The 13,957-nt window shown below is 51.9% G+C and overlaps 1 protein-coding gene across 2 annotated transcripts in view; it reads right to left on the reverse strand.

Moving 5' to 3' along the window:
* Window positions 1-9,386: 9,386 nt before the first annotated feature.
* Window positions 9,387-13,957, reverse strand: part of SHISA8 (shisa family member 8) — a 41,923-nt gene continuing 37,352 nt past the window's right edge. Inside the window, exons 3-4 of one of the 2 annotated variants that reach the window (XM_030547594.1) lie at window positions 12,303-12,452; window positions 9,387-11,753 (exon numbers count right to left, since the gene is read on the reverse strand). In XM_030547594.1, coding sequence (XP_030403454.1) covers window positions 11,371-11,753; window positions 12,303-12,452 — 533 coding nt within the window. In that variant the 3' untranslated portion in view covers window positions 9,387-11,370. Of the gene's footprint in view, window positions 11,754-12,302; window positions 12,474-13,957 lie in introns of both variants that reach the window. The other variant, XM_030547590.1, reaches the window with a different exon arrangement.

The raw sequence follows: 13,957 nt of genomic DNA on the forward strand, positions 1-13,957 counted from the left end.
GATCCCCCACCCAAAAGCAATGCTGTGACTTGGATTTGAACTGCGGTTGCTGTGGCCGTGGCACAGAGTACTAACCACTATACAATCATTGCCAGCTTTCAGCTGATGAAGCAACAGAGGGGGAAATGCTCAGTTCTGTGCTCTCGAGGCGACTACCTACCTCACCTATGGCCACAGCTATTTCTCAAGCCTTGCTATTACTGTCACAGTTAAAATGGCAACAAAAGAAAAAAAGACAGGAGCCCAGCCTGCTGCCTGTCTCCTTTTCTCTTCCTCGCCCCTTCACCAGCTGCCACCACGTTAGGCTGGGCGATGGTCCTCATGCCCTTGGCCAGAGTATTTCTCTTTGCGACTCTGAAGCGCACCCCAATGTGCAGGTCTTGAAGCTGGGCCCAGTGGCCGGAGGTGATGTAGAGGCTTTTGCTAGGACAGGGCAAGCAGGCAGGAGTCATCTTGTGGGCTAATTCTCTTTTGGAGATGAAAATCAGCACTGTGGTGGTGTGTGAACGGAGGTTGCTATAGAAGGAGGAGGTGAGGAAGGTGCATTCTTTTCTCCTCAGCCAAAAGGCAACATCCTCCCCATCAGAGAATCAAATCCCCATCTCCCCCATGACAGCTGAGGATATTCACTGCTATACTAATAAGGAACAGGGCAGAACCTTTCCCTCCACAGAACTCTTACAGGCCAGCTGTGGCCAGCTTACACAGCATCAAGGGCCCCTTTGGGCAACACCATCCCTTGCTCTCTTCTCCTTGCCCTGGGAAAAGCCCTGTCCCTCCTCACATGCAGTTGCATCTCACACTCCTCAGAAGAAGCTTTTGATATGCCCTATGCAGGTTCCAGGGCTGCTGCTGATGTGGTATTTGCTACTCAGCTTCCTGGATCCATCAGTAATGTCCCTGGAGTCCAGAGAGGCTACTGATGAACTTAGGAAGCGAAATAGAACATACTGCCTCCTCAGCCGCCCCAAAACCTGCATGGGACATAATAAAGCAAAAATTTTCTCCAAAAAACTCTGCAACCATGGATCCAGTGGCAGTAGCCTCCCCTGGCCTATTATACCCACCACCAATGAGGAAGGCTGAATGAGATTGTTTTCAGGAAGCTATCTTATGCAGTGTTATTGAATTCACCTTAAAGAGAAGATAGCTTTTAGCGATGTAACTTTGGTTATAAAAAGAATAGGCTCCCAATCTGATTACAATAAAAGCTATGGTGTGCATTAGCTGAAATGAGATTTAACCAATCAGCTTTCTATGGTGTTTTTCTGGTTCCCGGCTGTACCGCTTATACCTTGGCTCTGAACACACACATTCCCCATACCAAGCATGGGTAAAAGTACCTCCCAGGTTTGAACGAGAGTAGAACACTTATGACTTGTCCTTTGGGAGGTTCCAGTACTGGCCTGTGAGAATAACTCCTTTTCTGTTGCTATGGTAAAACACTGCTATGTTCTGATGCTGACAGTCTTACCATCTACTTAAGCCAAAACTTACTTTGGCTAATGCAAGGTGTTATGGGATACTTGGCATAAGTGAAAAGGGTTATAAGAAGCCACAGGCCAATTCAGACAAGCCTTGGGTAAAGCATGTGTGAGTATGAAAGTGGGTTAGGGCTGGGGTACTAATGCTTTTTTGCTTCCCTTGAGTGACATGGGAGCAGTCCCAGTACTCACCACTGTTTTATTATGTTATTAATAAAGCTTTAAAACTTAGACACTTGATGTGCTCCATCATCTCCTCCCTTAAAGATCCTGTGGCCTCAGCCTGATCACCTGATGCCCTGGACAGCTTGGTAACAGAAATCTGTCTCAGCGTCTATGCTGCAAAGCAATAGGGCTCATAGCTCGAGTCCCAGCTTAATTCGAGCTCATGCTCTCCAGCACTGCAAGGTCCTGGAACCCTGGTTCTGAGCCCTGGGTTAGCACAATTGTAGATGCAAGGGGAAGAGGGGCTTAGGCTTAAACTCAGGCTCAAGCACAGGCTTATACTGCAGTGTAGACACACCCATAGAGCCAGATACGTTGATTGGAATAAAAATAACATCACCCAGTTTATTCATGATTTAGGTCAGCAAGCAGGAAACCTTGATTTACATTTTTTGTGCTTATACTTTTTAGTTATCTTCCTAGAGAAAGGTTGACTTTTATTGTTTGTTTGGTAACCACTCACAGAGTAACAAGCCTTGTTACTGAGGAGGAAGTGGTAGATGTATTCTCTTGACTTTAGTAAAGCTTTTGCTACTGTCTCTCTCTCATGACTTTCTCATAAACAAACCAGGGAAAACTAGCCCTACATGGAGCTCCTATAAGGTGGGTGCATAACTGGCTGGAAACCTGTTCTCAAAGAGTAGTTATCAGTGATGCACAGTCAAGCTGGAAGAGCATATTGAGTGCGGTCCGGTTCTGTTCAACATCTTCTTAAATGATGTAGATAATGGCATAGAGAATACACTTACAAAGTTTGTGGATGATCCCAAGCTTGGAGGGAATGCAACTGCTTTGGAGGATAGGATTGAAATTCAAAATGATCTGGATAAATGGTGTGATGTAAATAGGATGAAATTCAATAAGGACAAATACAAAGTACTCCACTTAGGAAAGAACAATCAGTTGCAAGCATACAAAAAGGGAAATGACTGCTTAGGAAGGAGCACAGCAGAAAAGGATCTGGTGGGTTATAGTGCACGGATAGCTAAACAGTGTAACGCTGTTGCAAAAAAAAGAACATCATTCTGGGATGTAAGAGACACAGGAGAAGTAATTCTTCCACTCTGCTCTGTCCTGATAAGGCCTCAGCTGGAGTATTGTGTCCAGTTCTGGGCACCGCATTTCAGAAAAGATTTGACTTTCTCCAATTTGTCTGCAAGAGAAGAACAAAAATGATTAAAGTCTAGAAAACATGACCTATGACAATGAAAAATTGTTCAAATTCACCTCTGAGAATAGGATAAGAAGCAATGAGTTTAAATTGCAGGAAGGGAGGTTTGAGTTGGACATTAGGAAAAACTTCCTAAGTGTCATGGTAGTTAAGCACTGGAACAAATTGCCTAGGGAGGTTGTGGAATCTGTCATTGGTGGTTTTTAAGAATAGGTTAGACAGACACCTGTCAAGTTATGGGTTAGTAGTTATTGGTGCTGCCTTGAGTGCAGGGGACTAGACTAGATGACCTCTCCAGGTCCCTTCCAGTCCCACTCTTTTGTGTTTTGTTTTAATATATTAATAATACATATATAAGCCCAGCATATATTGGTCAACACAGAGTACTTCTCTCTGCTGTAGTACGTAATCCACCAGGCATTTAGTTCAGCAGAGACCATCCCTAACACAAAGTACTGGTAAAGGGGCCACTCTAAAAGAGCCTCGCTCCTGTTATAAGACAAACGCAGCAAGAGGGGGGAGGATCAAAGTTAATTACATTTGCTATGCCTGTGGCCACCAGAGGGCAGTAGAAATCTAGCAAAGTAGCAGCATGTGAACATGCAAAGGAAGGACTGCAGCTAGCTGGGAATTTTTCACCCACTAATTTTTTTTGTCAGTCGACACTGATTTGCTGGTTTCGATGAATTTCTCAACTTGAAAACATTTCGAATTTTTTTTTTGCAACTGTCTATTTAGTTTTGACATCTTTTAAAATGAAAAGCTCCAGTTGTCTAGTTAAAAACTACTTTTTGTGTATATATTTAAGCTAATTTACAGTACCATTAAACAGAAGTGATTAAATCAAACCGAAACATTTTGACCCAAACCAATTTTTTTTTGGAGGGGGGTCAAGAAAATTTTTGAGCTCTTTATTTTTTTGTCTTGGTTCAGTGTGGGAAAGTTTTTTGTTTTTTTTTCCTTCAAAATCCCAGCTTTTGATGGAATGGGAAAAGTTTCCTACTCAGGTCTACTAAAGACTTCCAATGTTACTACCATGAATGGAAGAACTTGTGCTACATCTGATTGGTTTTTCTGGGGATGGTTTTGATGGACATAAGAATGCAGTAGTTCCTGGGTACCGGTGTGCTGATGGGTTGAGCGAATCTGGGCTTTTGCCCCTGCCCATTTCAGTGTTTCTGATTACTACAGTGCTGTACGTTGTAACAGGCATGTCTGAACGCCCTGAAGCAGTGGCCAACTTTTTCTCAATGGATCAGTGATGATCTGCACAGCTGGGGTTGGAGCTGCACCAGCATGGAAGTCTGGTCTCCCTTGGGCTTTCTGAGCAGTAATGATCAGGACACTAGCAAAGGCTTGGGAGGAGTGGAGGTGGTCTCCAAGGAAGCTGATGTAGCTGAGGCGTCTGTTATCGAGTACAGAATAACTCTTCAACTGTGCAAGTTGAGTTTTATGTTATGCTCATCATTACGGTAGGAGAGCCACGGTCACCAGATTTCTGTGTGTAGCCATTTATTCTAACTGGTAACTGCCCCGGGTCTACCCTCTGTGCTCTGATTGTGGACTCTCAAGTGAGGTAGGGTGGTGGCTAGTTAGATCTTGGCTTGCAGCACAGCTCTCCCAACCAAGTACTTCCTAAGCGGTGGTGGCAATTCATGCTCAGGCGCACTGAGGCAGGAGGTGGCTCATTCAGGGGCACTGCTCCCAGCGGTGCTGTGTGTCAGACGAGCTGGGACCCAGCCTCTGACCCTGGCTTGCCAGTAAAGATTTTATGGCACTTTCACCAGGCTGGTGTGTTAGTCCTGCAGAACTGGCCGTGGGCCTCCTGCTCTGATAATTCCATTGTCTGCCCAGAGCCCCTCAGCTAACCTCTCTTGGAGACCTCACTGCCTGCTCCAAACTGCTGTGCAGCGTCACTGCATGGGGCAGGGTGGCAGCCTGCTCCCCTAGAGGTGGCTGCATCTCGGGACGCCGGCCTACTCTGCACAGTGGATCGGGCACTGTGGGATGGAAAGTGCCATTGAACTGTAAGCTGTTCTCATTAAAAAATGATGGGAGGGTTCTTGTGGGATTCCACTGAGAGTCCCCCCACCCCTTTTCCCCCGCTCAGGAAGCGAAATCAGGTTGGCAGAGTGTCGCTCTTTGTTTGGAGAGTCTGTGCCTGTTCTGCTATTAAAGATTAATACTCCGGGGGGACTCCCTGGTGTAAGATGTTAGAATGAGGACAGGCTGCTCTGGGTGCTTGCTGCGCTCTGCCTTCGGTTCTGTTGCTGGGATTTTTTTTGGCGGGGGTGGGTGGGGGGTGATTCATTGCTGCGCCCTTGTCCCAGCTGTGCAGGAAACCACCAGCAAGGTGCAGCTGCCCTGATAGAGCTGATGGGGCAGGGGCCTGCTGTCACCCTCAGGGTAGCAGCTGCCTGGCAGCTGGTATGTGTGGGTGAGGGGCACGGAGCCGCCCCGGGAGCCTGAACGCTGCACTGGCCCGGTGCCAAGGCCAGCCTTTGATTTCTGCCACCACGAATTGGCAGAGGACAAATAGGAGGGAGAAAAGACTGATTAGAGCAGCACATGCCTTCCCCATGGCTTCTTGCTCCTGAGACATGCGTTGTATGGTGCGGTGCAATACCGATGCCTCTCACAAACTGTGGGGGGGGGGAGTTAAAGAATTTCCCCCCTTCTGGGGGCCTTTTCTCCATCAAAGGCCCCGTAGCCTAGTAGGGGGAGCAGGGCTCTATTCCTGACCTGAGAGTGATTCACTGCATGACCGTTAGCACATAACTTCTTGCCTGCCACAAGTGGGTCTGACTGTCCCTTGCAGAGCACCTCAAAAGGCTCAGCCAGAGCCAGGGCAGGTGAAACAGGCAGGTGAAATGCTCCTAGGTGCTTTGTACCTGCCGTGGTTTATGAGGAAGCTGTTGTGCTGCAAAGGGCCCATGCAGCTGTCTCCTCCCTGAAAAACTGGTGTGTTAACAAAGGCAGGGGCAGCTGCTGCTTGGAGGGTGAGGAGTAAGGGACCCCAGGTCCATGGGACCAGCTAGGCTGTGGTGGGAGTGAGCTAGTGCCAGGCTGGCACTGGGTGTGAGCTGGGCTCAGGCTGTCCCTGGAAGAGGCAGGAACTGGGTCTTAGATGCCTGTGATCTCAGGGGCCCAGGCAAGGGGCCCGCATGGTGGCAGGGCAGGGCGTGAGCAGGCGCTGGGCTGGCCATGGGGCAGGGTGTGAGCTGGTACTATGGCCAGGGGTTGGGCTCCAAGCTGGTGCTGGCCTCAGGGGTGAGCCAGGCCTGAGATGAACACATCCTGCTGTAGTCCGTGTAGCTTTACATATGGCACCGAGCAGAGGCTGCGTCCTCCTACATTGCTAAGGATGGCTCCTGAGTCCAGCCAATCTGTTGCTGCTGTTGCCTCGCTGCTCCTGCTCCCCCCAGCTGGCCTCCTTGGAGCGGGAGATGGGGACTGTAAAGCACAAGGGGTTTTATACAGCATCAGAATAGCTGACTATGCTATTTGCAGCCAGCTGGCCCCTGGCCCCTGCATGCTGTTGTGTGCCTGGCTGCTGCTCAGACCTCATAGCAGGAACCTTCCCCCAGCCAATCAGCTGGAAACACCTTGCTCAGATTGATAGTATCCAGGGGCCAGGTGTGGCCAAGGGCCCTGGAGGGCTAGGTGTGGGCATGGCTGAAGTGGGGCTATGTGATAAGTGTAGCTGCACCTGTGTTGGCCCATAGACGTTAAGGTCAGAAGGGCCCATTATGATCATCTAGTCTGACCACCTGCACAACTCAACCAGGACATACAAACTCTGCACTGATCTGTCCGTTCCCATTAGCAGCAAACCCGTGTTTGCTCTTCTCTAGGTTTGGAGCTTAAAGCTGCTGCAGCTTGACCAAGTGCTGGCTCCTACCCATTGTCAGAGCTCCTTCGGAGGGGGTCTGATGTGGCCATGGCTGGCTGTGGTGTAGGGGTGGGGACTTTGAAGGCATCTGTTCAAGTGCTGCTGGCGCTGGCAGGAATGTATTTAAAATGCAGAGTGCTTTCCCTGTGAGCATTGCTCCATTTGTCACAAACGAAGAAAGAACAGACCCATCCCCTAGGGGACATGATTAATCCTGGGTTCCCTAAGTGGGTGGGACCTCTCTCAGCTGAGCACGCGCTGCACTGGGGAAGCAGAGTTATGCGGTGTGTAAAGCAGCCGGTGCTGGGGGAAGTTGGGTGTTGATTGCCACCCATACCCATAGTGCTCTTCTGGGCACAGCTCGGGGGGATGAGGCTTCCTGGTCCCACCGCCTTCTTCCCTCCCAGGGTTGAGATGAAGGTCCCATGCGCCCTTCTTCAACCTTTCTGCTGCTGGGAACAGCACAAGGCCCACGACTCCCTTGCCCTATGGAGGTCACGGGAGACCAGAGTGCAAATCTCTGTCTTAATCCATGCCACAACCTTCCTAATAGGCTGGGCATGCACCACCCTACCTGTACACAATGGGGGTGAGGGGGAGGCAGCGCAGGTTCTCAATGGGGACAGCTCTACCCTTAGTCACTGACATGGTCTCACTTCCCCACAGCAATCAGTGTGGGGGAAGTGTCCCAACCCCACCCACTGACCCAGCTCCATTACGCCTCAGCCTCAGGCTGCTCATGTGCTGCTGTGACAGGCTGGTGCCTGGTGCTGAGAGACGCTGAATGAAGCACAGCTGGGCTGAAGGGCTCCAGTAACTTATGTGCGCCCCCCTCCAAGCCAGTAGGGTGGAGGGGAGGCTGTGTGGCCCTGTGTCACAAGCCCTTGTGGGGCAGGGAAGTCCTGTTCTGCCCCTTACTAAAGCCCACAAGGCTTCAATGCTGGTGTAGCTCTTCCTGGGCCTAAGGTCACGCCCAGTGGCTGAGTCCTTGGGCCTAAAGCTGTCAGAAGCAAAGGGGCAGCTGGATATGTCTAGCTGAAAGAGAGGCCCTCAGAAATGCTGCAAACACCCCCCAACCTGGGAGCTCAGGTCTGCACATGCACAACAGCCACTGGACACACACACTCAGTCTGGCAACAGGGGCACTTTTATTTCTGTAGGCAGGGGGGGCAGAAAGTGGGACTTACAAACAAAAATGACCCAGGGCTGGCAGAACACAAGGGTTGAGCCCCTGTGGCCGTGGCCCTGCCCCTCGTGCAGCCAGTGCCCTGGTTCTGCTCTGGCTGTCCATGGCCGGGCTGTCCTACCCAGCCCTCTCTCGCTTTGCCCCCTCACAGCCAGTTGCACGGCTCAGGCTCCTGGGGGTGGGGGTGGCATTTATTGCTAAGGGATCCAGTGGCTCAAAGGTCCCAGGGCTGGAATGAAGAGAATAGGGGGAGAGGAGCCTTTGCCCTTTGGGGCATCAGTCCAACCCCCAGCCCCCACTTGGCAGCTTTGCCAGCTGATTGCTGCGTGGTGGCTTTATTCCAGCATCTGCCGGAGGGGCCAGGTGGCTGCAGCGCTCTCTGCCTCACACACCTGGCAATTGGCACTGATTGGCCTCCTTGTTCGCAGCCTCAGCGAGGCCAAGAGCCAAATGGGCCTTGATGCGGCAAAGCCCTTTGGTTTACAAAAAAGGCCAGTTTGGGCTGGGAGGGAGAGTGTGGTGTGGTTGCCTGCACTGCAGGGCTAAGCCCAGCCTCAACCACTGAAGGGTTTGGGCTGGCACAAGGCCTAAAGTCACTTAATATCCAGGCATCAGAAACAATATGGAAGCCCTAGTTCACCAAGGAAAGGAAGGTGGGCACCGGACCTGTCCTCAGCATGAAGTGGGTATGCAGCCCTTGGTGGGGGTCTGCACTGGCTGTCATTGGGGGTGCACACCTCAGCCAGGAGCAGACATGATGGGCCCACCACATGGGCTGGTGCCAGAGGAGGCAGCCCATGTTGCTAACAGGCTCCCGCCCCTCAGGATTGAGTAGAGGTCCATGCCTATTGGAAGCTGTTCAGTGCATTGTGCAAAGGGCATGCTCTGAGTCCTCCCCGCTGACGCCTGTGTCACCATGCAGCAACCAGAGCGCAGCAGGAAGGAAAACTGGCAGCTCTTTGTCAGCTCCTGCAGGATCCTAAACTTGGTGTGAAAGTCAAATTAGCAGGGGAGGAAGCAAGCCGGGACTATTAGAACATTTTTGTTCCATTTTTCTTCCCGCTCGTTTCGCTCTTGCCTTGTGGACAGATGAATGGTGGGGGGGAGTGATGGGGGTAAAAAGGTAACGCAGTGTGGCATGTTTACCTTTAGTAGCTGGTTCAGCTAAGAGGTGTTTGTCATAAACAGATAGCTAAGGGTTAATGTCTCTTTCACTTACTTACAATTCTGAATAGATAAGAGACTGTAGCAGGGAGATTGGCAGAAGCCTGGTTGCACCTCTAGCCCCATCCAGGACCCAGAGAGAACAAAAACCAAACCCAAAACCCACAAACAAAGGCTTCCCTCCACAAGATTTGAAATTATCTTGTCTCCTGAATGGTCCTCTGGTCAGGTGTTTGCAGGTCACTGTTTATTAACCCTTTATAGGTGAAAGAGACATTAACCCTTAGCTATCTGTTTATGACAGTGTTGCTGCTCATTGGAGGAGCTGTCCTCTAGCTCAAGCATTAGTGGCTTATTATTCTGGTGCTGAAGGTCCTCAATTCACACCTGACCTCAGCAGCATCACCTGTACCTACCCTGCAAGCTGTAGCCGTGGTTTGGCCCTGCCGATGGCCAAGCATGTGCTTCTTGTCCAGGTAGTAGAAATACAGCTGCAGAGAGGGACTGCTCAGGGGCATGGCCCCTTTACAGGGCTGGCACTCCGCCGGGCAGACATTAGCCACACACGTGGCCGTGGTACAAATCCCTTTTGAAAAGGAATGGAGCAGAATTAAGGAAACAAAGATTGACAAGGGCAGCAAGTGAGTGACACAGACAGGTGACTAGAAAAGCCCAGCCCCTGCAAAGGGACGAGCAATGTGGCCTTTTCCCCAGAGCGGCAGTGGCTTTTCAAACCTAGGCCAGGGGTGGGTCTCAACGGCTTGGGCACAAGGGAGATTGAGCACCTCCATGGTGGACCATGACGATTGGTTGAACATGGCCAGGGAGCCATGGGCTGACCCAGCCCGAGACCTCTGGATACAGTTCCATGGGGCTGGGCCGTGGCTGCTGGGTGGGGCTGTGACCCAGGTAGCCGGTGTGTGCAATAACAGCTGGTAGGGGTGTGACTGAAGCCCAGCAGCTCCAGCGCTAGCAGCAAGCCCGGTGGCCAGCTTGGCATTGCTGCTTGTTCTGGAACCTGTACGAGTGGAGAAGGGAACATGGCTGGGCCTGGGGCAAGGGTGTGGGGGAAAATGACACAAGGTTGAGGGGGAAGGAGTGAAGCGCATGACACCTATGGCCCTCACACCCAGCGCGGTGGGAGAGGTCAGGCTCTGTTCTGGAGCCACAACCCCATCCCAAGCCCCACACACTCTGCTGGGCTGTAACCTGGCAGGAGCAACCACCAGGGCCTGGTGCTGGGCAGTAGCTGCAGCCAGAAAGGCTCCATGGAAAATGTGATGCAGCCAGGCCATGGAGCCTACCCACTGAGACAGCTTTGCACCCCTTTAAACCAGCGTGCCCCCATCAGCCCCCACCTGAGCTGCCAAAGCCAGTGTTCAGCCTTGCCCCTGCTGGCAGAAATGTCCCACAGAAACTAAAAATAATGGTCAGCGCCTCCCCCCCTCCCCTGCAACCTCAGCCAGCAGTCACTGTTTACATAGGACCTATATTTTGCTATTCTGCATCCAGCAGGGGCAGCCCCGCATTCACCTACTGACCCACAGCCCTGGCCTGCGGGAGCTGAATGCAACGAGAACTGCTGGGTCAGCTAGGCCCTCATTTGAAACATTCAAAAATGGGTGTAAGAAAAATCCCCACCCCCACTCAGCGCTGGTGCCTAGCGTGTGCAGGGGAGAGAGCTGAGCTGGCAGTGAAGGGAAATGTCAAACTCCTTGTGAGCCCTTGCCAGCTGCCCTTTTGTACAGTTTGTTTATACTTGCATGACTGGTGGTTGTGTGCCCTTGTGTAAAACCCACATGGCGGGGCAGAGGGAGGGGACAGGTTACATGTGCGAACCCAGTGGGCCTTAATGGTTATTGCAATTGCTTGTCTCACATCTCCCACCTGTTGTCCTTCCTCTCATGGGGTGGGGGGCGCCTTCCCCCTGGGTCCCCTCAACATTGACCATTCTGGTACAAGTGTGATGTGATGGACAGGTGAACTGGAAACAACAGCCGTGCATCAATCACAGGGCAACATGCATGCCTGTTTCACCATGCACGTTATCCGCGTACTCTCAGGAGGTGTGGGCACCTGTGCTGGTGGGTATTTCCCCCACCTTCCTCGTCCCTCCTGACACCCAGCCTAGTGCTACCAGCTATAATGGGGAAGCACCTCTGGTACTTTGCTAGCTGGTGGTCTGGGCTGGCAAGACTGTTAGCCCCAGAGGCTGCTGGGACATAAAAAGAAAAGATGAAGGTTCTTTTTAGACAGTGACCTCAGTCTTGCTATTGGTGGAGAAGGGCCGCGAGGGCTGGACATAGTGGGTGGGCGTCTGGCTGAAGACCTCCGGCAGCTTCTCCACACTGAACTGACGCTTGTTGGCATAGATCTGTCGGCGGACATCAGGGGGGTGGTGATGGCTGGGATCCCAGCCTCCCTTGAAGGCAGGGCTGGCCACCAGTGGGTGGGCGTTGGTTTTCACCCCTTTGGCCTTCTGCCCGGGTGTAGCCAAGCCAACCAAGGCGCAGCTGTCGTGCAGGGGAGGCACGTTGTTCTGATGCAGCCCCATGGGTGGGAAGGACAGAGGACCAGGTGGAGGCATGTCCACCATGGGAAACCGCTTGTAGAATTCTTCGGGTGCGCTCTCTGCAGGGGAAAACAAAGCAGAGGGCAGGAAGTCAGACAGACAGGGAACACACACGCCTGCCTGAGCTGTACAGGAGCCTTCCACCTCTCTGCCTGCCAGGATGGCTCTCCTCCATGCTTGTCCCCGCCTCTCCCCACCTGAGCTTCAGCTCTGCTGTGAGGGAAAGAACCGTGGCCATCTCAATCTCTGGCCCCTGCTCCATGAATGCAGCAGCTTCTTTTGCTCAGCCTGACTCAGGCCCCTTCCTTCACTGACGCCTGTGCTGAACCCCCACCCCTGAGCTAAGCTCTGCTCAAACTCAGCACACACGACACTTGCAGCCCCTGCCTCTCTCTCCAGGCCTGCAGAACCACCAGAGGTGGGGGCTGCGCTGCTCTCCCTAACAGCAGCAATGGTGTCCCGTTTCCTTCCCCCTGGCCTTGAGGAAATCACAGTCACTGCTGTGTGGGATCAGGGGAGGGAGGAGCTGAAGCAAAGACAGAGGAAGCACCAGCTGGTGAAGCAGCCCCGTCTGGCACCTGGGCCCGCGATGCAGTGGCAGCACATACCTACGGCCTTGAGCGTGGCATACTTGGCGTAGTCCGGAGCTTGGTGGGGCATGGTGCTAGTCATCTGCAGCCGGTTGCTGTGGGCATGTGGCAGCCCCAGCTGGGGGGCGAGAGGAGTGCTGACCACAGCATTATTCAAGTGCATATTGTCTGGAAATGCAAAGAAGGATTCTGGGAGGGAAGGTTTAAGGGGTCAGAGAGTCAGAGTTTAAGGTCAGAGAGGCCCATTAGATCATCTAGCCTGTCCTCCTGTTCACCACAGGTCATTCCATTTCACCGGCTACCCCAGTACTGAGCCCAGGAACTTGTGCGTGGCTACAGCACAGCTTCCAGAGAGGCCTCCGGTATTGATATGAAAGCAGGAAGAGCCTGAGAATCGACCACTTTCCTTGGTAGTTTGTCCCAATGGTTTCATCCCCCTCACTGATAAAAATCTGTGCCTTCATTTCAGTCTGAATTTGTCTGGCTTCAGCGTCCAGCCATTGGTACTTGTTACACTTTTCTCCACCACATTAAAGAGCCCGTGTGTTCTCCCCGTGAAGGTGCTTGTGCACTAATCAAGTTACATCTTCTTTTGGCAAGGCTACGCAGATGGCGCTCGTTAAGTGGCTTACTGCAAGACATCTCCTCCCGCCTGTCAATCCTCGGTTGTTGCTCTTTTCTGCACCTTCTCCAACGTTTAAACATTCTTTTTAAACTGCCCACCCCAGAACTGGATGCGGTATGCCAGAGTCAGTCTCACCAGGGACATACACAGAAGTAAAATCATCCCACCTCGTTTATACACCAAAGGAGCGTAATAGCCCTTTTAGCCACAGCATCGCACCAGGAGTTCACGTGGACTCCTCCTTTTGGGAGTCACTGATTTCCAGGATAGCGTGGCTGGCCTGCCTTCCTCGGTTCAAGTTATATATGTTTGCATTTAGTTGCATAAAAATGCATTTTAATGTTAACAAGCTCACCCTTCCCTCAACCTGGCCTCAGGTTTGGATATGCTCTTCCCCAATGCATCCCCACAGTCTTCCCTGAGCTGTCAGACATCTGTGCTAAGAGCAAACATCACCATCTGCCTAGTGGGACTGGACACCTCAGAGGATTGATCAGGGAACCTTCCATGGCTGTGGCTCTGTTGGCACTCTGTCCTCAGATCAGGAGAGGCCAAAAGCCCTTTGTAACCGACAGCTGTTTGGTGGTTGGTGTGAAGGACGAGTTCCCATTCCATTGGGACACCCACAGCCCTGACACGGCCATTCCCAGAAGAACTAACTAGCCCCCTCAGCAGAGAGACCAGTGGCTGAATGGGCCACAGGACATGACCCAGACCTCCCGTCACTCCTAGCAACAGTCCCTTGGTGCCAGGCTTGGTGTGGGCCATGGGAGTGCAAAGCTAGGCAAATGGCTGCCCGTGTACCTATTAGACTTCAGTCTCCAGGCTCTTGGTTGGGTGACATTCTCCAGCAATAACTTCAGATCAAAGAGTTTCAATGCAAATTCCCCTTGTCCCCTTTAATAAGCGTCACTGGCAAATGAAAGAGAAAACAGAGTCCTCCCCATTTTTCCTGGGCAGAGCAGAGCTGAACCAAACTTAAAGGCCATTGGATTAGCAGCCCATTTCCTGTGTTACACAGCTGGGGACCGCAGTGATACCAGTGACT

Source organism: Gopherus evgoodei, chromosome 1 (genome assembly GCF_007399415.2).
Source record: "Gopherus evgoodei ecotype Sinaloan lineage chromosome 1, rGopEvg1_v1.p, whole genome shotgun sequence".
NCBI classification, from domain to species: domain Eukaryota; kingdom Metazoa; phylum Chordata; order Testudines; family Testudinidae; genus Gopherus; species Gopherus evgoodei.